Source organism: Podarcis tiliguerta (assembly GCF_965153285.1).
Source record: "Podarcis tiliguerta genome assembly, chromosome: 4".
NCBI classification, from domain to species: Eukaryota; Metazoa; Chordata; class Lepidosauria; order Squamata; family Lacertidae; genus Podarcis; species Podarcis tiliguerta.
The window spans coordinates 55,356,382-55,380,506 of NC_139537.1; the positions used below are offsets into that span (position 1 = coordinate 55,356,382).

Sequence of the window (24,125 nt, forward strand, 5' to 3'; positions counted from 1 at the left end):
AGTATCTTCTGAATAATTGGTTTTATTTTTCCATGTATTTTTTCATTGCAAAAATTATTTTATAGTTGCTAGAAAGTAAATGTCTCTAAGTGAAGAAACCCAGAACCAATAATGGCATTAAAAGCTTTTGTTGACTAGATAATGCAGCTGTCTGCCCAAACTGATGGTCTTATATGCATCAGTAACTAGATGGGAGGAAGCTGTTGTGACCTGGCTTCTATTCTTGACTCTTAAATTTTCATGCTTTTACAGGCTTAAGTCAGATCCTGAATTTTACCTTAATGGATTTTTCACCTTTCAGTTTTATTGTGAAAGGAAGATTTCTGAACCAAACTCAGGTTGAATAAAGCATTGCAGGTTCTGCATTTACTTATAATTTGGACTCTAAATGGAATTTCATTGTATTGCCCATCCCTTTTTACGACACTTATATCACCAAATAATACATGTGAAACATTTTATGATGCCTAATGCATACTTTGGGGCTTTTGGTTGGGATTGCAGATATAAGCAGGAAATGAACCACAGGCATACCAGAGTTCGTGTACTGCTTGTTCAGCCCAAAGTATTATATGCCCAAGGGAATGATCTGAGGGCACATGCTACAGCAGACATTTAGTTGAAAGCTAAGAGGGTCTCTGGTTGGGTCGGTGCCTGGATAGTGGACTCCCTGAGAGCATAAAGACTTCCATTCCACAATGGAAAATGGCAGACTATAAAAGTACCTAGTAAATCTGGGGTTGACCAGGTGGTACCTCCACATGTTCATCTGAGCTTCCATCAGCCCAGCTTGCATGGCCCAAAGGTCAGGGATAACTAACTTTCCCCATTGATTTCAATGACTTGGATTCTAGGATGAACTAACTTAGGGAAGTTTATGCATGGAAAGTTTCCCATCTCCTTTCAGCCACAGGAGCCCCTTGAAAAGCCTCCTGAGGGCCGGCGACACTCCTGAACAATGTGTGACTGATGGCAATCACCTTAGGCTTGGATGATAAGATAACTTAAAGAAATTGATGGAAGGAAAGTTTCCCATTCCCCTACTTCCAGGAATTCCTTAAGTTAACATAATGTGGAATCCAACCTATTGAAATCAGTGGGTCACGTTCATCTTCCTTCCCAGCAGGCTCCTGTACCACATCCCACACCATTCCCAACCCATAGAAGAAGCTTTATGAGGGATGCACTTAGCTGTTGTGGGTGGGAGGAATGATGAGGAACTCCTTTGTCAGACACTGAAATGGCCATATCAAGGAATCTGCATTTAAAGCTGGAAATAAATATTGTGGTATGGCCAGTTGGCTGATAGGAAATTTGAGGGTGCAGTTTCTTTGGTTTCTTTCTGAAATATATAACTTGTTATTTATTGTTCTCTTGTTACAGGGATAATTGGTGGGAAATTCCTGGAAAGAGGTCGTGTTAAGAAGCCTGGGCAAGAGCTATATAAGGCTGAACTGTCTGAGTACTACACAGCAAAGGATCTGTATGTCGGAGCTAAAGTGTGTTTCCATGGACACGTCTTTCTTTTGGTGGATGCTGATGAGTATGCTTTCAACTACATGGAGAAACATGCAAATGAGGCAAGCTGTGCTTTCCAATCCTTATTTGGCCTTTAAAGCATATGGAGTTTTATTATCTTGCTTAAATAATGGTGGCTCTGAAAACCACTGTTTATTCACCCCCAAGATCAACACAGAGCCACCGTTGTCTCATTTGAAAACGACCCGGTGAGAAAAACGGGTCCATGTTCTCAACCTGTTCTCTGCGAGATACATACCAAATAATGTCTTTGGTAAATGTCATGGAGTGCACTTTGTGCCTGATGATTCAGGCTCGAAGATTGACTTTCATAATGTCCTAATCCCGCCTTTGTTCCTGGAAGAATAAATCAGCAAAAGCAAAAAAGAGAACCGCTGATACAGTCTGCACTGTACCAGTTAATTTTCCTGTGCAAAAGATAAAGGAGTCGAAGTTAACCAAACAAAATCCATAAGAACATCTGATAGTTGTTATGGTTCCTTCTCCACAAAGGAGAGCCCTTGGGAGAAAGAGCAACCAAATAGAGATAAAATTAGGATCCTGAAAAAGATAGTACAGCACTAGGGACACTGTTTTTAAAAAGTCGTTTGTTATGGGTTATAACGTATTCTAATGAAATAGCCATGTTTCAATAAAGTTGCATTAGGGTCACTTCCAGACAACCTGACATTCATCCTGATGTGCTTGAACAAAGCTTGCAGGGAGATTAGATGCCAACCACTATTTATTGAACATTCATTCTGATTTGTTGTGCAAGATCCCCAAATGGTGAATGCTGTTCCACTTCCGGTGCTGAAGTAAGATTCTGCAACAAGTCCAAATGTGGGGGGGTTGCCACATCTTATGCAGCACAATGTCTTTGACTGGCACTGATTTTCTCAGGTTGAGCATGGCATCACTTTGAAAACTTTTTATAAAAGCTACTTAGGGATTCAGTGCTGGTGTTTTAAAAATAATGCAACTAATGCATGTCTTTGTCATAAAGGATATGAATAACTAGCTACTGTAGTTTTCAAGCTGCTGTGCATTAGTACTTTGTATGTATTAAATATATGTTCTGTTAGTCTCACCTGGACCCTTTCTTTACAGTTTCCTATGGCCAATATCTGCGTAATTTTGGACAAACTGAAGGCGATAGGGGAACCTCGATCAAGAGAGATTAAGCAGATTTTTGCAGCTGCTGATCCTCAACACACCACCACTATTGATTATGATGAATTTAGGTAAGTCTCTGAATGCCTAGACGAAAGGCAGTTTAAGTTTAGGGTATCTTCTGTGAGGTTCCTATCATCAATAACAGAGAGAGAAACTCTACTAGGATGTTGGATATTGGCTTTCTCTATTACATAGAGCACAAACAGGTTAACTAACACAAGGTCCTTAGCAGTGGTACCTGTGGAGCACCTATGGAGTCTTGTTCTGACCTGAATTTGTATCTTTTGGTAGGATGGACATATTGTGTGGAGTTTTGGCAGTCTTATTGCTATAAATGATAGGTGCAGTGAATACACACAGGCTGCATACACACCCTACTCTTAAAGCACATTTTCACCCCACCCCCTGCACATTTAATAAACTACAGTTCCCAGTACAGTGGTACCTCTGCTTACGAACTTAATTTGTTCTGGAGGTCCGCTCTTAACCTGAAACCGTTCTTAACCTGAGGTACCACTTTAGCTAATTTGGCCTCCTGCTGCCGCCGTGCCGCTGGCGCACGATTTCTGTTCTCATCCTGAGGTAAAGTTATTAACCCGAGGTACTACTTCCGGGTTAGCAGAGTCTGCAGCCTGAAGTGTTTGTAACCCAAAGCATTTGTAACCTGAGGTACTACTGTAGTCTATGGGGAGGCCCAATTTGCTTTAAATCTATGGTGTGTATATTGCCTCAGACATGTGAAGCTGCCTTACACTGAGTCACACTTTTGAACCATCCAGTTCATCGGCGTTTCCCACTCTGATTAGAAGCTGCTCTCTAAAGATTCAGACAGAAGGTTTTCCAGCTGCCCAAGATCCATTTTTTAAAAAGAGGTGTGAGGTCTCAAGCCTTGGTCCACACACCTGACTCTGGTTGCTGGCATGTTCTGACGATGCGCACCTCACCCTGTTCCTAAGGCTCTTGTTGGAACACAAAAGCCTCACTGACGAGTGCAAAATTGAAGCAGATGACAAACCCACTTTATTGTTCCTATATTCTATTCCTGATTTCCAGTCCTGTTCTTTCATTATACGACAATTTCTGTCATTTGAAATCCTTAAGGCTGCAGTCTATGCACACTTACATAAATCCCATCAAACACATTTAATTGTCACTAAACATGCATACATGTTTTCGTTTTTCTTGATACATGCAATAATTACAGATCTGTGCAGAAACATTGTCAAAGTAAACACGAAACCTCCCTGTGGAAACACAAACTTTTTTCACTTTCTCCTTGTCTTTTAATTAAGTGTATTTCCCTGCAAGTCTGTGTTTTGCAGGACACTGGCCTGAAACAGTAGAAATGTTTAAACTAGGATCTTCAAACTCCACTTCCAAGTCATTGTCCTCTGGGCAGAAAATAGCAAAAATTATACTCTGCTCTGAAGCTTCCAGTTGCTGTGCTCCCCCCCCCCCTTTATCTTATTTTCCATCTAGCCTGGAAATGGATGCTTTGTTTTGCTTTTTCCTTGAAAGCTAAAGTGCGATCCCAAATTTTGTTCTCGGAACGCCAGTTGATGATTTGGCATTATGTTTTAATGGCCTGGTTTGATCCATTTTCTACAAACATATTTTACAACTGGGCACTGTTTTGTAAGCACAGATGGATCTTTATCATATCCAGGGACTCAGTTTGGATGTTTAAAGTAATGTGCATGATTGTTGTGTCTTTGTATTGAAATGAAAATCAAATGGCAAAGTACCATGCACATATTGAGGTTTTATATTTCTGAGAATTTCTTATATCAGGAAAAGTCATACTGATTTCCAGCAAGCATCCATATATCTCTTTGAAATATTTGGCTTTTGTTATGACTTAAACCCATCCTGTGCAATGTGCTTTTTAACATGTGTAATAATTTGAAGAGAACTTTGCAAACCAACACTTTCAAATTATAGTGCAATCAGTTTAACAACACAATAGCTTTAAGAAAATCTTGCTGCCTCGACACAGATTGAGTTTACTTTTTGTTCTTATTGCAAAGCCACTTCAGAACACACTGGAAAGCAAAAGAAAAATAACAAAAAAATATTGCTACCAAATCAGTAGATTGTGCATCACCTAAATATAACTGCTTTTGAAGAAGGTTTTTTTTAAAAAAATTAATATATTTGTTTCCATGTTATATGAATTAGTCATTATTTCTACATGCAGCTATTCAAAAAAGTGTTTATGCTGGATGAGTAGATAAAACAGCTGCAAAAAGCACAATTATGAGCAGTTACGACATTTTGGAGTTGGGGTATTGTTTAGGGATTTTTTTTTGCTAGGGGGGTTGTTGCTGTTATTGATATTAATTTTTTGTATCTTTATTTTTAGATCTTACGATTTATGTGGAAGTTGTTCAGTTTGGTTGTGTACTTTTTGATGTGCTTCATTCATTGTTTATGACTACCTTTGATATTTTTGTAATTATGTTCTTTTGCATGTCGTAAGCCACCTTGAGCATGGTTTTAACTATGGAAAGGCGGCCTACAAATAAAATTATGTATGCCTGTATGTATTTTTCCATTTCATTTTTTAATTTCCATTCCATTTCATTGTGTTGAAGCTCAACGAAAAGATTTAGTGTAGATGCTAGTTAAAAATTAGCAGTATGTTTTGTGCCAACACAGTTTTGTACTAACGGAAGGCCACTTCAGAAAATGCTGTATACATTTGTTGCTCTTTTCAGGTACACTTCATGCAAGCAATTATAATATGCTTTTTTTTTCTTCCTCAGAAATTTGCTGTTGAATATCTCAGATAGAAATTTATCAGAACATGAAATTATGACCCTTGGGCGATACTATAGCTTGAGAGATAAGAATGAAATGGATACCACCTATCTTCTAGCAGTGGCCCAGGAACAACTTAAGAAAAATAGCTTTGAGAATTTTGGTCAACTCTTGGCAATGCTTGTGTACAACGACCGGAGCAAGTAAGGAATGACTGTGTACATAGCTAAGTACTTAAAGGGTGTAAGGGGGTAACAGGGAAGTTATAATATATTTACAGAAGGTGTATGTTGTCAGTAGGATACAGCTTCTGAACTTTCAAAACAGTTGTTCTTATTCAGCTTCTGCATTTCTGATGCTAATGGCTTGTAAGCAGCTGGATGTAGATGTTTCCGTTAGGTATGAGGAAATAGCTGATTTTCCTATTAATTTCTATGAAGCCCCTCCTGGAAATATGGTGGCCTCACTTAGTGAGGAAGGCCATCTCTGTCCATGTTGATTTTCCCATTGGAATTAGTGGGAATCACACTCTGATCCTAATCACATCTACTTGGAAGTAAGTTCAGTACTTCCTCTGCTTTGGATTGTAGACCTTAAAGTCCTTTGCTTTGCCTCTGGTGGTTTGGGAGTGTCCTTCTACTTTAAGTGATCGGAGAGCTTTGCTTCTTCCCTTACACTGAACATAGGCAAAATATGTTGTCTGTCTCAAAGTCCTTTGCAGCATTTTGGAAAGGCCCAGTGTATCTTCTTTCCCTCCCTTTTTTGTCTGGCAGGGCCTGTCCTTTTTGCTGCTCTGAGAATCCAGTGTCACTGTTATGGTCTGAATCTAATTACTACAGGGAAACAATTTTTAAATCCTGTTGACTTAATTGTTTTGGTCTGCAATCTGTTAATTCAAAGCTCCAGGTTTGGAAGCAAATATATCAATCTGTCTCCCACTGGCCTTCAGCACATTTTAGCATCCTGGAGGCAAAGTGCTTGAGCAAGCGGGATTTCTGGGGAGTGGCGTGGGTGTCATTTGGGTGGGCAGACGAGCCTGGTGCCTAGTGGTGGTTTCTTCTTTTACTTTTCTCTCCTTTGCCAAAAGAGCCAGAAAGCTGCAGCCCTTCTCTGAGGGTGCATGAGGGGGAGGCCCTGGCAGAAGCACTGAGATGGACAGGTTGGCTGGTGACTCAGGAAAAAGGAACAGGAAGTCAGACCAATGGCCCATCTAGCTTTTGAGTTTGAGCAGGATCTGGAGGCACTGGAGAGTGACCTGGGGCCTTCTGCAGCTAAAGCAAATGTCCTACCTCTGAGCTGCAGCCCTTGACCCTAATAAGTAGGCATGAGTATTAGCCTTCCCTGGTACTCAAAGCTCCACACAATGGAGCAGCTTGAAGGCAAGGAACAGTCACTGGACTGCATTTTAAGAAGCTTTCCTTTCCAAAAGCTTTTCCACCATCTTTTCCAGGTTACTACTTTTTAAATGCAGATATTGACACCTCTTAAACCAGGCATTTTACATTTTTCTATTTTAATTTAAAAAATGAATTCCATGAGAAACATTTCTGTTTGTACAGATGCGGACTGCTGGCCAGCGACAAGTGCAGGACTATATGCAAGTCCTTCAGGCTACCAGTAGCAGATGATCTTTTGCGAGCGATATTGGCTGCGTAAGTCTCAATCTAAGATTATATGAATTTATGTAAATGGTGTGTTGAGTCAGGAATGCTGGAAACCAGGAACAGTTTTTGAGGAAGGTTTGAAGGAGGCGTAGCCTCCCGGGGCATACACGTATGTTTCTTTTGTCTCACTGCTGTGGCTGGATTTGATGATATCCGGAAGTAGAACAAGGGGTGCCTCAACAATGCTGTGCAGGGCTCCCAAAAGCAGCTTTTGTTGGGGCCAACAAGTGAAATGTGATAGGCCATGACCCACAGTAGAAGCTAACAATCTTGCTACAGTGAAAGAAGTGCTGTTCCCTCTTAAAATTCCAGCTATACTGCAAAAGGGAGTCTGCTGCACTCTCCTTCAAGCAGGAGTCAGTCCCGATCTTTACCTTTTCTCCCTCTCCCCTGAAGTCCAGCTTTGACAGGTGGCCAGGGCCACCCAGCAGCCTGATATCATGATGACATCAGGTGACAGCTAGCTGGGTGGCCCTGCCCATCTGTCTAGAGTTGACATGTGAAGTCAGATTCACCAGCCTGTTTCCTGCAGGGGACAAACAATCTGGTGAAGCAGCACCCAACAGGATTGAACTCTCTGCTCACCAGCTGATGAGTAGTGACTTCAGTCTTGCTCTCTGCTAGGCTCTGAGCAGGATTCAACCCACCACCCATGTATCTGAGGGGGAGTAGGGTGCAATGCTGTGCTTGCCAGTTCTCTCATCAGCTGCTGAGTGGGCGGGGTGTTAAATCCTGATGCTTTGGCTGCATGCACCAGTTATATGTTATTGAACCCCACTCCCTCATCAGCTGATGTCACCCACCCATCAGAGTGATGTCAGCTGATTAACAGATGGGTGTGGTTTGGGGGAAATGACCTTGTGGGCCAAATTGGCCCTGCTGGTGGGCCAAGAGGTTCCTCACCCCCACGTCAAAGGGTTGCATGAGACAGCTGAGGAGGAGGCATGCCTGGTGCAACTTCAAAGCATTCCTGCATGACTAGGGATTGAGAAGAAGCTCACTCTGGCTGAAGCAAACAGCCTTCTCTCTCCATCTGAGGCTGTTGGGGAATACAGAGGGAACTGCCTCCTGTTGCAAATCTGGAAAACCTGTTTATCTGAGGTGAAAATGAGATGAGTGTACACACAACCAACAACTACCTTCAAATTCTCACCAGAATCCTGACTTGTATAAGATGGCAAGCTGTCAGCAGTTTGCCAAGTTGTGCTTCTCCCCGTTGATCGCGTCACATATTCATGAGAGTTTCATTTTTGCCTTCATTGCAAACAGCCTTTCTGTGGATCCCTTCTTAACTTTTTATTAACGAGACGGATCACATGAGCTCTGTGTGTGTACATTGCCCTCTGATTCAGTGTCTTAGAGATGCCGAAAGAGCCTGGATTATTGTTTAGGAACTGTGCTGTTCAGACAGCTGTTTCAATAGTGACGGTTTAAATATATGTATATAATACACAGATTGCAAATGCGGTCTGAATCTGACAATGTTCAATGAAAAGAGGGGCCTTTGTTATTGAGGTGTGGGGCTGCTCAGATTGAAAACAACATGGCACAGATGCCAGAGTTCCGCTGGGGCATCTATTGTACTGAGCAACCTGCTTGCAAAACGAGAGTGTAGGGTTATTGCTTTAACTTGCGTGACTTTAGGAATATCACAAGGTTTATAGCTCCCATATTTGCATTGAGGTGGGGGAGAATGAACCTGCAGTTTTACTGTGTTTTGGCATGGGCTTCTCAAGATGTGCTGTGAAACTCACGAGGGAAGCCTCTGTGTAAGGAAGGGTCAAAGCAGTACACTGGAGGAGAAGCATGCCGTCTCTTGGCCCAAGGCCACCCAAGTTGTCATCCCTTGCTGATGCCCAGATTTTCCTCCTCCTAACTAACCCATCTTGGGCTCTCAGGAGCTATGAGGCTTCTTGCTCAGGTCACTTCCTCCTTACCAAACAGCCCCCTCTCCCCCCCCCCATCTCCTGTTTTGCTGAGGGCTTTGATATTGAATTAAAAGACTATATAATGCCAGACTTGCCTTGTATTGCCTTGTTAAAAGTGAAACCTCTCAGAACGTGAAATGGTTCCTCACCTTTTTAAGCCCTTTGTGGCCTGTCATAAGACAGCAGTAGGTAACCTTTTGTCTTTTCCCTCTTTTCTGAAATGCCTAATAAAAATAAGGCACAGTTATTAAAAAATCTGGTGCCTCCATAAAACAAGAACTTTTCAGGGAGTTCCCTGCGGTAGGCAGATGGATGACTTTTGCAATTTGCTGCACATTCATCATTTCTGACACCTGCTCATGAGCATTAGTCAAAGGGAGTAAAATAATTCATTTTTAGAACTCCCACTAACCTGAACTGCCAAAAGTTGTTCTGGGACAGCTAGAATCCAGGAGTGAAATGAAGAATTCTCTCCTACTTCTGGAAAGAAGTAATTAAATAGATGCAACCAGAAAAAAAAGATATGTTCTATCACTTATGATAAATGTAATAAGTATTAAACATGGGGGCCTTGTTATCTATAAACCATGGAGTAATAATATGAAACTGTATTTGTGATGTGTAGCCTGATCCTAAATGTATTTCATAAAGTGAACTGTATTGCACCAGTTATCTGAAAGTGAAGCCCACCCTTGCTTTCTGTGAACAGTGTGTTTAGAATCAGCGTATTAATCTGAAAATAAACTACAGGGCTTCATATCGCAAAAAATGAATTGGGCCAAAGGAATGCATTACTTATCTAAAATACAGACATTAATTGAATTTGCTGTGGTTATTTGATAGCAATGAAGGCTAAGGGCTTGAATAGTTTCCCATGTTACTGTGCCACACTTGTTAGAATATTCTTTGAAAACTTGATCCAACAAATTTGAAAACTGGAGCATGTCCCCAGCTATTTCTTGAGTTATACAGTACTAGTTTTACAGGGGTAGAAAAAGCATGCACTGTTTTTTCCACATTAACACACAACTCAGGCTTTGATAGGAACAGTGAAAAAGGAGGTAGATAACTGGTGTTCAACCCCATCTTCACGGGGCCGCATTTCCTGTGAAAGATTAGGAACACAGTCAGGAGGTGCAGTTTGAGGGCGCTTTGACACTAGAGGCCCAACTGGTCCCTGTAGCCCATGGCTGCTTTTGATCTACCCTCCCCACTTCACTTATTTCAAAGATTTTTACGCCATCTCTTAGGGCACAATCCCATTCTGCACAGAGCGAGCTTGGCCACAGTTACCTGTGCTCCAATAACCTTCGGTCTAGACTATTGAAGTGTGTTGTGGGGAGTTTCCTTTGAAGAGTGCTCAGAAACTTACCGTATTTTTCGTCCCATAGGACGCTTCGTCCCATATGACGCACCTAGTTTTTTTGGGGGGAAATAAAGGAAAAAATTTTTCCCTTTATTTCCCCTCCAAAACCAGGTCGGGGAACAGCGGGATGGTGGCGCTGCGCCTCCCCGCTGTCCCCCGAGCTTGTGGGGCTGGCCGATGTCTGCCCAAAGTGCGGGGCGCTCTGCTTCAGGGTGCCCTGCGCGCCGGGCGGCAGGCTGCTATCTGCAGCGTGGGGTGCGCACCGACCCCTCTCGCTCTCCAAGCTTCAGCGAAAGCCTGTATTCACCCCATAGGACGCACACCGATTTCCCCTTCATTTTTGGAGGGGAAAAAGTGCGTCCTATAGGGCGAAAAATACGGTAAGTTCAGAACCCAGCAGCTAGATTGCTACTTTTCTGGGAGCAAATCCCATTGAACATACCTCTGAGTAAAAATGCATAGATCGTACTGCAAATCAGTTACCGGGAAAGGAAGCGTGGGTGGAGAAGAAACTTGATGGGCGTGCAAAAGCTCCTGAAGTTAACAGAAGGGGTAATCTGGGGTTCTGTTTGGAAAGGCATTCATGGAGCAACAATTCGATGTACAGTAGTTAAGAGAAGCACAGGGTCAAAAATACTGCCTTCTGTGTGTTTTTTTTGTTTTTTTAAATAAAGTGCATACCCTCCAGTGGAAAATAATAAACAATTGGATTTATATATATCCAAAAATTGCCTTCTATTCAAAAACCCTATGCCACAAATTAAGCCAATCTGCATATGGCTGCTTTGCATAATAGATTCTGGTTCCGAGATCCAGGTAGCCAGGTTAACTTGGACTGACTGATTCATTTTGGGGTGATGATTTGGAAATGGAAGGTGAGAAGGGTCTGGAAAATGGAGACAGGTGGACTGTGGAATAGAGGCTGGAGAATGGTAGCTATTTGAGAAGAGCAAGGCTTTTTCAGGGCACTGGGCCATTACCTCTGCTTAACCACCAGAAGTCACTTTTTGAGTTCTGAAGTTTTTCATCAGACACTGTACATGCGTTGCAAGCATTTCTTCCTTAGAACCTTGTAGCTCTTCCATTTCCCCCCGGTCTTTTCCAAGTCAGCCAAAAGAAGCACCCTGTGAGCAGAGAATGGCAAAAACTTATTAATAAAATTGCAGGAGGTTAGCATAGTGTAGCCATCTAGTCTTTTCCCAAAAGATACTTTTGTGATGAAAGGTTGTAATAGTGGCTGTAAAAAAAATGCACACAGAATATATTACAAGGGCCATAGAGCTTACTGAAAGAATACACTTTATTCTTAGACTGAAGTGTAAATCAGGTTTAATGCCTGTTGACTTTTATTGGGTGTGTTTGCTATTTAAACATAAGGGATTGGGAATAATTATTATCCAGGATTTTGGATATAATCTCTAAATTCTGGCTATTTATTGGTTCAATATTTTTATGTGATAAGTGATTACTTGTCCCAAACCAGAAGAAAAAATAATAATGTAAAACATATTTGTGGCAATTTTCCAGATTCCCCATCAGCAAGCAAACACAGGAACATAATTACCATCCCTAAACCAGTTGCATACTTCTGATAAACAAAGATTTTTAAAATTTTCACATAGGACGGTTGGACCTCATGGAATTCAGCTTCTAAATTCAGAAATGAGTCCCATAGGAATCAGCCTATAAGAAATATTCCCTTATGATAGATAAACCATGGGAGCTACAGGGACCACAACCTCCCTGCCATTAAATTGTGCTTGCCTGGGGAAGAGAAAGCAAACATAAGCAGGCCAGCACAATATTCAGAAAATACTCCTGCCACATCCCTCCTCACTGTGTACCCTCCCTGACAGAGGAGAAGGGAACATGAACACCAGTTCAAACCAGGTGTTCATCCTTTTTTCATAGGAGAATTCCAGATATAATTCAGTGTCTACTCCAAGCATATGAAATCAAAATGAACAGTTTAATTTTCCTTTATTCTACATCATTTGATAATTCTTATAATAGCAGGTTGCTCAAACTAGACTCACCTAAACAGTTTCATTTGGCCCTCCCACTTCATTTGGAATTTTCATTTGGTACTCCCACAGTGGTAAGGTACCGCCTCTTTCCATATGAACCCTGAGATCATCTTCTGAGGCCCTTCTTCATGTGCCTCTTTCTTGAGAGGCCCGGAGGGTGGTAACACAAGAACAGGCCTTCTCTGCAGTGGCTCCCCATCTATGGAATGCTCTCCCCAGGGAAGTTTCCCTGGCATCTTCATTATACACCTTTAGGCAACAGGCAAAAATGCTCCTTTTTTAGCCAGGCCTTTGGTTGACCTGATCAACATTCCATATCCTTTTAAAATGTGGCTCTTTTGGGGGGATATTATTGGGTTATTGCTTTTATTTTAATTTTATATACTGTGGTCCTTTTATGTGAACTGCCTTGAGACCTCCGGGCATAGGGTGGAATATAAATTCAATAATAATAATAATAATAATAATAATAATAATAATAATAATAAACATTTCATACATTGCATTTGAGGTAAAAAGCAAAAATAGTTAACTATTGTAATAAATCACCATAAAATTATTTTTTACAAGGTTTTATTTAAAGGTAATATATACTGAAGGGAAAAGGGCCCACCTCAAACACCATGACAAACTTATATGCAAATCATGAGATTGTAATCTGTAGCACTGCCTCCATGCTTTGTAAAGTGGGTATATTCCCCGGGCCTATCTCCCTCTATCATACCGTTTAATATTAGCAAGTCCATCCGCCTTACAACTTCGGCTACTGTAAATATGATCTTTAGACAAATGGGAGGTACCTCTGGCTAAGCAGATATCTGGTTCCAGAATCTGATTGTAATGGGTGTACAAATTAACGTCGTTGGCTCCCATACGTGTGTTAAAATCCTCTGCAATGATAAACACTACAGTAGGATATAGGGATTCCAGGGATTCTATATAATTCTCTAGTTCTGTCCAGATAGTATTCACAGTAGATTTAGTTTTTGCAAGGTGGTATGTAGACGTTAATCAGCATGAAAAATAGTTTCAAAACTATAACCAAGACAGCAGTTGCAAATAGGTTCCATGGAATCATGGCTGTTGTAGTTTGCATTCAACTTTGTGGAGATGAAACATGCTAGACCCCCCCACTGGCCCCACCGCCTTTTGTTGAGGGAATGGCTGTCAATGAGTGACAAAGGGTATGTTTTCCCCCTCTGCACACACACACACATCATGAATTCATGTCCATTTGGTTTTTATGGGTTCAGAAATATAGTTTCTAGGTAAAGGATGAAAAACCATTGCTGTGTTAAGCAAAGTAATAGCCAGTCACTTCCTGAATATGTGCATTCCCAATCTGATTTTAGGTGTGAAGATTGCAAAGAGCAAGTAAATTATAAGAAACTAGTCGATGGGCTAAACTGGAGGGATCATCCAATTCCAGTTTTCCAAACCATCTTGATGCCTTTACAGGTAAGCCAAAAGTATTTCTGACTAATGGACCTGCACAAACAAGAACTTTCAAAGGAAGTCCAAACATTTATTGCAGTCAAATAATAAAAAATGTACTTAGTAATGAATGAGAACAAAACATCCAAAACATTTGGTGGATTCTGAAACTTCACTACGCTTATATTCCTATTCCGAGGGCCACTTCTTACTTGCATGTTGAGGTTGCACGTTCTTCTGATGAGGCACAAGCCACATGTTGGGTGTCTCAGTACATCAAATTTCCAACCGATTTCCTGCTGCTGCATGACATCTGGATTGAAAGTAAAAATCTATGCTCAGCTTGCCTCAAAGTATTTTTGGTGTATTTCCCCCCTTGTTTTAATTGTTTAAATCGCTGAAGATAATTTTGATGAGTACATTTTAATGAAAAGGGGGTCCTGAGGGAAACTAAAGGAAGGAATGGAATTTGAATCCCCCTGTTGGATTTTTGAACTTTATCCATTATATCTTCATCTCACTTGTGATTTAGGATTGAGTATTTCTGGAGTGCTTGATGATTATATCTGACACACAGAAACCTCAGGCTGCACTCTCATTGACTAACTGAATCCAGAGAGTTTTATTTAATCTGTCTACCAGTTTCTAAGCTAACAGGTCCCAGGAAATAAATCTTCTCCTCGCTGGTCCCATGGCTTCATAGATGCAGTTTACTGCCCTGATATCTTCTCCAAGAATGCTGTACTGAAGATCACTATTCCCCAGCTAGCTTAATCTCTAGCAAAAACTAAACAATTTATGTCCCAAAATTCCAAAGCCTGGTTTAAAGATGAGGTCTTCTCCCATCCCTGACAGCCATCAAACTGTCAACTGGGTCATATTATATTGTTAGTGGAGTATTCTGTTTTTATAGCACTGATTCTCAAATGGAAAGAGAGATAGTGCAGGGAGCTTCTGGAGCAACAGAGACCTCATCCTTAAGATGGGCCTGGGCATGCCTCTGGAGCATTATACGCTGCCTGGGGAAGGGGAGTTTTCTATGAGGCACTGGGAAATTATGCACATCCAGGTCTGGTTTAAAGATGAGGCTTCTGCCACTGCTGAGCTCAGCTGTTTTTTGCACCAACACCCTTTTATCATGGTAAGTTTTAGGAAAGCATGGAGGGAGGAAGCACTGTGGAGAGCTTTTTTGGGTTTGGTCTTTTTGAGTTTTCTTGGAAAGCTCATGGAAAGCTCAAGCTTTTTCTGCAGGTTCTCTAAGAAAGTATGGGAACCCAAGTTGATTACAAGGTGGGCTGAGGAGAGCAAGCTCCTCACTAGTTGCACGTAACCAGTGGATTCTTGTGGTGGTGCTGTATTTTTAGGTTGGGCATGGGAATCAATATTCAGTCCTTCAGAGTAGCCTCTAAGATTTTGCTAGTCTCCTGTTACTGACTCTGCTCAAATTAAGGCTGATTAGAGTGATTTTGCATTCCCCAGGTGAGTTTTAAAGCTGCTGAGGTTTTTCCTTGTCTCTGCCTCTGTTTTAAGGCCATTCGTTCTAGAAACTTGCATCTGATTTCTTAAGCTTAAATGTATTCTTGTTAATGTTACTCTATAATACCATAGTTCTGTTTGTATAACGATTTATGGACGGAACTGAGGACAGCACGGCTTCATTGTGTTTTGTGCCATTTCTGGCTGCTTTCCATTTCAGCCCTAAATGTGTTTTGACCACTTATTCTGTTATTTTTAGTATGAAGATGAATGGAGAGGGGAGCCACCCACCCTTCCAGTGAAGAAGGTTCAATACTTACCTCTCATGGTGGATCTCTTTGGTAATGAAGATTCTTAGCACCTCTTGCAGATAAATGTTGCAACTTCCTTTCTCTGGAGACTTACTGTACATGCTTTTTTAAATAAAAGAATCACAGTTATAGATTTTTGGGGAAATGTAAGTTTTTGGTTTTTTTACTTTATTGTAGAAATATAATTTAGATACTTTTGTAATTCTTTCAAACTTCAATAGACTGTACTGTACATGCACTTTCACAATTAAAATCATTTAAATTTACCTTTACTCTCGGTTGTTATATGTGCAGCGAGCACTGGGTAACTCAGGAGTTTCCAAATGTTTTTGTGAAGTTTCTAGCTAAGGACCATGTCCCTCACCACCACATACACACAGCCAGACTCTGCTGCCCTTCTGTTTTCTTACAAGTTGCTTGGGGATAGTGGCCATGCTGATCCAGAGCCTGACACGACTCCTGACCCATTAAAAGCTGCATAGAAGAAACAATTTGGCCAGCCTTCCATCACTGCATCTCTTCACTCAGAAAAGATGTGCCAGGCAAAACTCTTGCCTTTTATGCAACTTGGAAAAGATACGGACACTTTTGCAGTAGGATGGCTTTCATAATAAAAACATGATACGTTACTTTGAGCTTGGACACAGGCCTAGTCCTCTCTCAGATGGCAATCTTGTGCCTTGCAGTATCATTCCAGATCTGCAAGTAGCGGCTTACAGATCTGAGTGTTCTGAGTGATCTGACTTTGTGGTTGTAAGGGCTGTAAATTGCCCCATTATGATCTAGTTTTAGCAAATGCCAGATGAAGTGAAAGCACACTTCCTAGTTCTGCAGCTTCAGATTGTGGTAAGGGCTTGTGTGCTTGAATGCTTCTCTGTGAAAGAAGAAAAAAGGTTCTTGCAAACAGACTTCTATCATAGTTGGGAATAAATTTTAATTATGCAGTCCCACGACAAATATAACAGTGGATCTAGCATAATGTTCTCTCAGTATTAATATCTATATGGTAATAGAAAAAAATATATCTAAAATATAATTTCAGTGGCATTTGAAACTCTAACTTGGAGGTGTGGTAAAACTGTGGCAGATAAGATACGCATTTATGGTATTATCCAAAAACAAAGAAATATCAAGGCGGGCAAATGATAGAAAGTAGAAAGGTTATTGCAAATTATAAGTTTTCTTTTGACCTGTTGGCCAACTTCTTGTCTGGTTTATTGGGGGTGGGGGTGGAAAACTGCAATTTGGTCATTTTTCGTATATAGTTTGTGCAGCCAGGAAAGGGTCATGATAGCAACCGGAAAAGCACTTCTGTTCCAAGCATTTATGAATATACAACTGGAATTTGGAATGTGGGCAGATTTTTGAAGACCACTAATTACAAGCGAATTAAAGAAAGGTTTCCATTATTCAAGAAATTTAGAGAATTTTGCTTTTTTCTTCATTATTGGAAACATAAAAATGACAATGTACCTTTACGCTTTGCTTTCTTTATATTAAGAATCATCTGGTACTGTTTGTGTTTCTTTTTGTCTTGCTTTGTATCCCTTGCCTTTGAGTTCTTGTATCTGCTCTCTTCAAAGTTTTATTGATTGCAACTGTTTTGCCAACATGGAATTTTGCTTGGAAATAAAGTTACAAGTCCAGGAAACTAAAAGGAAGAGCACAAATAACAATAAACCAATATCACAAAAATTCACTGGTTACAGTCCTTGGTTTATCATCGGCAAACTTGTGGAACAATTAGAGTAAAACAGCCAAAGGAGAAGCTCACAAATGTTTGTGTGCATTTGGTCAAGCAGGTTACTTGGCTAAATCAAATTCAGAAACACTATATGCATCTCTAGTTGATTGGACTGTGATCAGAAGCTTGAAGAGCTTCAAACTAGGGGATAAACACAAACCATTAGACCATTGTTTTGTAGGGATGGGACTTGCTTTCTTTTTTCTTTTCATTGTAGATGTATTGTTTTTCAGTATGGCATTAGCCACCTTGAGTGCATTGTATTCAGAGTGGAAAGGTGATAAAATAACATCACAACAAATAAACCAGCGACATAGGTTAAGGAGAGAATTTGGCTGACCCAGGGTGAGCTTTATGGTACTAGCCAATGTGATGCTTTCCATATGTTGCTGAACTACAACTACCATCATCCCTGATGGTTGGCAGTGCTTGCTAGGGCTGATGGGAGTTGGGTCTCCAACCACATCTGGAGACACTACATCAGTCCTGCTGCAGTTGCTACATCACACTGACTCTCACACTAGATTGCCCTCATGAACTGTCATCACATCTTGTGTATGAGAAGTTCCAAACTTGGGCATTGACCAGTTTCAAAGCTCAAATTAAATGACACCAATTTCTCCAGAGGGCTTTGCATTTAGGCCAGACTATTCTGTCTGCTCCTGTTACAGAAAACATTCACTCCTGCTTTCTGCAATGCACTGAAGTACTGGCTTAAATGCCATGTAAGCCTCTGTTTATAAAGATAAGAGTTTGCATAGGATCCAGGTTGATTTTTGTGACTGTACTATAGAAGTATAATATAAAGTGGAAATAGTTGTGTAAGGAAGTATATATGTGCATGCGCAACATATTCTACATTACTGCTCTAGTTTATTCACAGCATAAACAAGCAATTTGCAATTAAAGTCCCCTTATGGGATTTATGCCGGTAAATGGTGATAAACTATAACTATGCCACTATAAATAACCTGAACAGTAGAGGAAGCATATAATTTACAGATAATATCCCCATTAGTAAATTTTATGGACCAATAAACAGCTCCCACAAGTTAATAAATGCCAAAGCCATAAACACCACCGCTATTAACACGGCAAGATTTCAGTCCCTCCTCCTTTTGTTGGTGGTCCCAATATACCAGGAGAAATGTTATCTTGGGAAAAACATTTATGCTGGCTGTATAAATAACAATGAATTCTTCAGACCCATCTGGAGCTCCTCCATCTTCTCCGTGACCCAGGTGGTCTGGTTGTGGTGGTGTGTGCATTCTGCTTTTCATTGCACAGTTTGCACATTGCTCTTATCAATACACAGTTTGAATTGCATAGCAGCCTTTAAACAACGAAAATTCAGATGAATTTATGGGTCCCCTTTAACTCCGCATCACCATCCTTTCCCCACTTTCACAGAATAGTGAATGGTGTGGCTGAAGTATGGCCGTGAATGACAACCTGAGAGCTCTTAAGACATCTCCTTTATAGGAAGAATGAATTTCCTTTTCAGAACAGAGAGGATGGTTAACGAGACCAGCTGAAAAGAAAACCAAACCTTCTCTGATATTTAAAAACAATGATTGAAATAGCGAAGCATCTTCCATAACATGTCGCAGCTTCATTCCGTCAAGCGGTCAGTCAGCTAGGAATGTAATTGTGCATTCAAACTCTTTGCAAAAATACATTCATAATGTTGCTTGACGTGCTGATGACCCAAAATGACTGAGAGCTTTACAAATCAACCTAACTTCATTTGCCCCCCCCCCCCAGTTTGATCTGCGCCATTTCTTCCCATCTGATTCTCCTACAAACAATGCACAATGCTTAACCCCACTGTTTCTGTTAGGCTTTGCCATTTTGGCTGAGCTTGTTTCCATGAAATAAGCCTTCTTTTAAGCTGCTTTTGAGATTCATGTTTTTGACCTCTGGGGCCTTCATGGCCTTTAGAGTATTCTTATCTTTACCATGGGGATTGCTCTTTTAGCAGCCAAAGGATTAACTACCTCAGAAGCAAGCCACCCAGAAATAGCCTCTTTTCATTCTCCCTGCCCCTGGCATGATTTAATGTACAAGTTTTTTTAAAAAAATTAATTCAACTTCTCTTCAAACTCCTTGGGTTTTATGTTCTGAGAAGAACGGCTGCATCATCCAAATAACTTGTTCCCAGGGCATCATACAAATGCATGCGAACACTTCACATTCAGTAACACTGGCTGATGTTCTCAGGCCTGCTCAGCAAGGTCAGATACAAACCACTTGAAAGGTCTCAAAGGTCCCACTCGGCATGCATTGAGATGAATTCATTGACTTTGCAGGGGGGTAGCCAGTTAGCAGCTCACACAACCACATACAGCCACAGAGGGATTTTACCTGGTTCCAGATTTCAGTGCTGATATGGTGAAAGGCCAATCAGGTTTTCCAATCAAAAGTGAACCCTACAACCTACTATTAAACAGGACAGATTGGGTCTATTTGTGGGATGGGGTGGCTCTCGGCAAAATGGTTTTGGGACACCTATGCCCTCATCCTCCAAGTCCTAACCCACCAGTATCTCCTTCACGTCCCTTGAGTGAGCAACTGAATGACCATGGCGAGAAGCAGACTCACTCTGCTTACCTGCCCGCTCCATCTGGGTGATATGGCAGTGTGGCACAGAAGATGGGTTTACCCATTCAAAGGAAGGCCATGCCAGCTTGGAGAGGCATTTTTCATTGCCAGTGTTGGCTGTTGCTGCTTCTCAGCCTGCTGGTGGTTGGTGCTGGTTCTGTTGGGTCTTTCACTCTTGACACCAGGCCTCCTATTAAGATTCTGGGCAGTGAGAGGTTGCTGAAGAAGCATCCACCCAGCAGTGTCTGTGAAGAAGAAGAGTTTGGATTTGATATCCCACTTTATCACTACCCTAAGGAGTCTCAAAGCAGCTAACATTCTCCTTTCCCTTCCTCCCCCACAACAAACACTCTGTGAGGTGAGTGGGGCTGAGAGACTCCAGAGAAGTGTGACTAGCCCAAGGTCGCCCAGCAGCTGCATGTGGAGGAGCGGAGACACGAACCCGGTTAACCAGATTACGAGTCCACCGCTCTTAACCACTACACCACACTGGCTTCCCTGTGGTGTGTGGATGAGGAATGGCTTATTTTTCCTAATCTGATTATCTGAAGAATAATGGGAGGAAAGTACAGGCTAGGGATGGTGGAGAAATACAATTTATTTCACGTGTAAATCTGGCTCTATCATACTTGCACTTTTCGAAACAGTATGAGACCAGAAGCACAGCTGGCCTTCAGAATTCTCACCTCTCTGAATTTTGCAATGCAATTCACCAACCAAATGATGTTTTCAAAGATGCATAGATTAGGGGAAAGTGTACACAGCATGAATATATTAGTGAAAATAACATATGATAATGCTTTACATTTGGAGAAATTGCAAAGGCGTGTACATTAATCAAAACTACAAACAAATATGTTTATTAGGAGATATTTCATTAGAATATTTTTCGTGAGGATTTTTGAAAACAAAATTCTCAAATTGCGGCAGAAATGTGGAGAACAGAATTTAAGACTGGAAAAAATGAGAAATGGATAGACCCGAAATTGACATCCTGGACAATGAGAAAAACATGCATACATGGAATGCGTTAAATCCACTCTAAACTGTAGTGTGGACACATCCATAGTGTCATTAACACACCAGGGTAAGACTCAGGGATGCTTTGTAAAACTCTGAGTTAATATTTGGATACTGCTAATAGGTTCTGAACAGCTTGGCAGGCCTCAGCAAGGGGCGCGCGCGCAATGTTCCCATTTTATGAAGGTCAGATGTATCTCCAATCCTTCACCTGCCAAAGGATGTAAATTATTTTGGAAGGGCTGTGGGGTTATAACAGAAATCCTGAGCTATGACAAATTGTCTAAGAGTGCTAGAAGAACACGAGGAAGGAAACACTTGCAGCAAGTCCAAAGCAAATTAATATAGCTAGAATCAGCACCGCAATATTTATGACCTGAAAACAGATAAGCAGCAGGATCTGACTTTATGCATGCCAGCTTACCTCAACGTCCATGACACAGAACAGTGGCAGCAGCAGGCGTGTTCCTGTTATGCATCAACACTGTGGTCTGTACCATCCGGCAAACAGGTCAAAATATAGTTAGTGTCTCGGGAGGGTTAGAAACCAAACATAAGTCTAGAATCACAGTGGGAGAGCTGGACTCTGCCGGTAAACTCCAAATTAGATTTTATTACATGTGGATGGTGATGATGTAATGTTGATCTGAACAGTATATTAGTATAAAGACAGCCTTTTATCTGGCTGCCCAGAACTTGTCAACATCAACATCAGGGAAAAGTGGGATAGAGTGCTCTTACCTTTTTGTAAACTTTGTTTTGAAGCTGAACTCATTGGCACTGCCTTATTAAAAAAATAGTGTCGGTATGGCCATGCACGGAAGGAGGTTGGTGTGGGAGTTTGCCTCATGCAAACGGAATCTCTGCTGCTTGAGAAAATGTTGGCATTGGCTGAAACTACCTCCAGTGAATTCATTGGGCACTGGAAGATGTTTCTCCAGGTGATAGAGGAGGAGCTTGAAGAGAATTCCAATGAAAACAGGAGGAATATAAAGCCCATATTTCAGTTTATGTTCCCAGCAGTGCAAATGGCTAGCTCTGCTTCACACATCGCCTTCTCTGCATCAGAAGGGTCGGCAGCCCAATGAATTAATATTCTGGTGACCTTTACAGCTGAGCAGTTTGCTGTTTTGCTAACAAGTTTGGGTTGGGGGGTGGGGCTGGAGACATTAACACATTGTTCATCCTCAACCCCAAAGAAAATGTGCCTGAAAAGAGCGCTATGGCTGCCTAGCCTTTTACTACTGACCTTGAAGAGGGCATCTCATTCATCCTTTTTTTTACCAGAATTAATGACTGAGCTACACACTCAAAACTGGTGGGGGAGGAGGGAAACAAAATTCAGAGAAATATCCAGATACTTTCCCCACAACTCCACAAATACTTGGGAATGGCAATGGAATTTGCGAATAATTGCTTGGCTGACACATGGCTTTTGAAAAGCCCCTAGAAGCCTATAAGATTCACTGCTCGTTTCAAAGGTATTGGAAACCCACATTGAACTGTTCACCGAAATCCATAATTCCCTATACTGCATTCTAGTACTTGGCTTACCAGAGGGGAAGCAACCCTTTACTTTTTGTGATTGCTCCCATAACAACTGTATTTTGAGGGATATTAGGAGTGCATGACCATGATTTGGCTGAAAATGGGAGGTGATGGGATGGGACATATGTGGATTTCTTTAAGGACCCCCTCCTTTCCCTTATTTCCACACACCCTATTCTCTTCTTATCCTTATAGAACAGCACCCAGTCAGAGCCTGTTATGTAAACACACCTGAGGGCAGGCATCTTTTATCTGCGAAATTTCTATTTAAGCTTTGGTGTACAAAACACTTTATGGCTCTCTTTTTCTTTAACCACAAGAGTATGGTTCATATTCTCACAGTCATTCATCTGGTAGCTGTTGGCTAGAGTGGGGGAAATAAGGCAATCTAACTGATTTCTAGCCCAAGCAGCCCTTTGATTAGGTGGCAATGAGAATCTAGCAGCATGTGTAGAATTTACTGCAAATTAAACGTTGGGCACAATACTGGAATTAAAGATGTGTGCAGTGCCCTGCAAAGGTAGAAAACCAGTGTTATAGCTTTGCCACTGGCTGTTTGGCATGTTTGGATGTCAGTCCTCATGGCTTCCAGGGTCTGGAAAATACTTCTGAAAATATAGTGATTTTCCAAGGCCATTATGTGAATTTAATGGCCAGGGAGGGATTTGGTCTTATACCAATCCATCACTGTCACCATCACCACCATTAATAGGGTTGCTCCTCTCTTTTTTAAAGGCAAAGGTGGTGGTTTCAAAAGAGCTGAAACACTTATTAAAAAACTCCTATGAAATTATATGAAGTTCACCTTGTTCACTGATGGTTTGCCACTGTTTCCCCAACTTGCTGTGCTGCTTGTGCCACCATTTTGTAGCAAGTGACATAGGCATTCCCAGATAATTAGGGATCGTGTAGTAAATGGGATGACAGCCAATCTGAGTTGGCTGCAGGCTGAAGTTGCTTCCCCCCCTTCATGATCCCCCCCCAATTACCCAAGAAGGGTAATCGTCTCTCCCATGAAAGAAGGAAACCTCCCTTTGTTACAGCCCAAAATTTTAATCCTTTTTGTAGCATTTAAACCACTTTAGCATTTTTATTTCTTCCTCACAGTAGATTCAATTCGGCCAAATCTAAAAGCATAAGTTTCAACAGCAATTTAAAATGCTTTCATTGCTTCGTTGTTTCTTAAATCCCTTTCCCACCCTGCCCTTCCTTCAACATGGAACACAGTTTGTGCCTTTTTCCTGTGTCCTGCCCCCTAAGTGATGTATGAATATTTTGGGGGCAATGTGCAAGTGACCACCTGTGTAAGAAATTGGAGTGTGGGCAACCAGGTCCCAGGTCTACTGGGGAGGACATGGAAGTTGTGGAAGAACTTGTGACTGGTCAGAGTTGTCAACTTTTTAGCCCCCTTTCCCCTCAAATACCTTTAGAAACAATTTAATCTGCTGATAATTAGCAGGCATCTCCATTCTGTGAAAAGTTTAACCCTGGCTGAGGTTTGAGATCAGGCAGCCCTTAAAGGCACCAGAGGAGGCACCGGAGGGGTTGCTAT

General features: G+C 41.3%; 1 protein-coding gene and 1 long non-coding RNA gene across 2 annotated transcripts in view; one reads left to right on the top strand and one right to left on the bottom strand.

Annotated features, from left to right (window-relative positions):
• The window catches only part of EFHC2 (EF-hand domain containing 2), a 52,712-nt gene extending 36,919 nt beyond the window's left edge, over positions 1-15,793 (top strand). Inside the window, exons 10-15 of the mRNA XM_083437321.1 lie at positions 1,384-1,580; positions 2,629-2,762; positions 5,460-5,657; positions 7,014-7,106; positions 13,792-13,897; positions 15,609-15,793. Of these exons, the coding sequence (XP_083293447.1) occupies positions 1,384-1,580; positions 2,629-2,762; positions 5,460-5,657; positions 7,014-7,106; positions 13,792-13,897; positions 15,609-15,707 (827 nt within the window). The 3' untranslated portion in view covers positions 15,708-15,793. The remainder of the gene's footprint in view (positions 1-1,383; positions 1,581-2,628; positions 2,763-5,459; positions 5,658-7,013; positions 7,107-13,791; positions 13,898-15,608) is intronic.
• A 1,044-nt stretch (positions 15,794-16,837) lies between these two features.
• On the bottom strand, positions 16,838-21,537 carry LOC310676080. Its single transcript, XR_014510394.1, has 3 exons — positions 21,450-21,537; positions 20,015-20,250; positions 16,838-17,311 (listed from the first exon to the last, which is right to left on the bottom strand). It is a non-coding gene; the product is annotated as an uncharacterized lncRNA (long non-coding RNA).
• Positions 21,538-24,125: the final 2,588 nt, after the last annotated feature.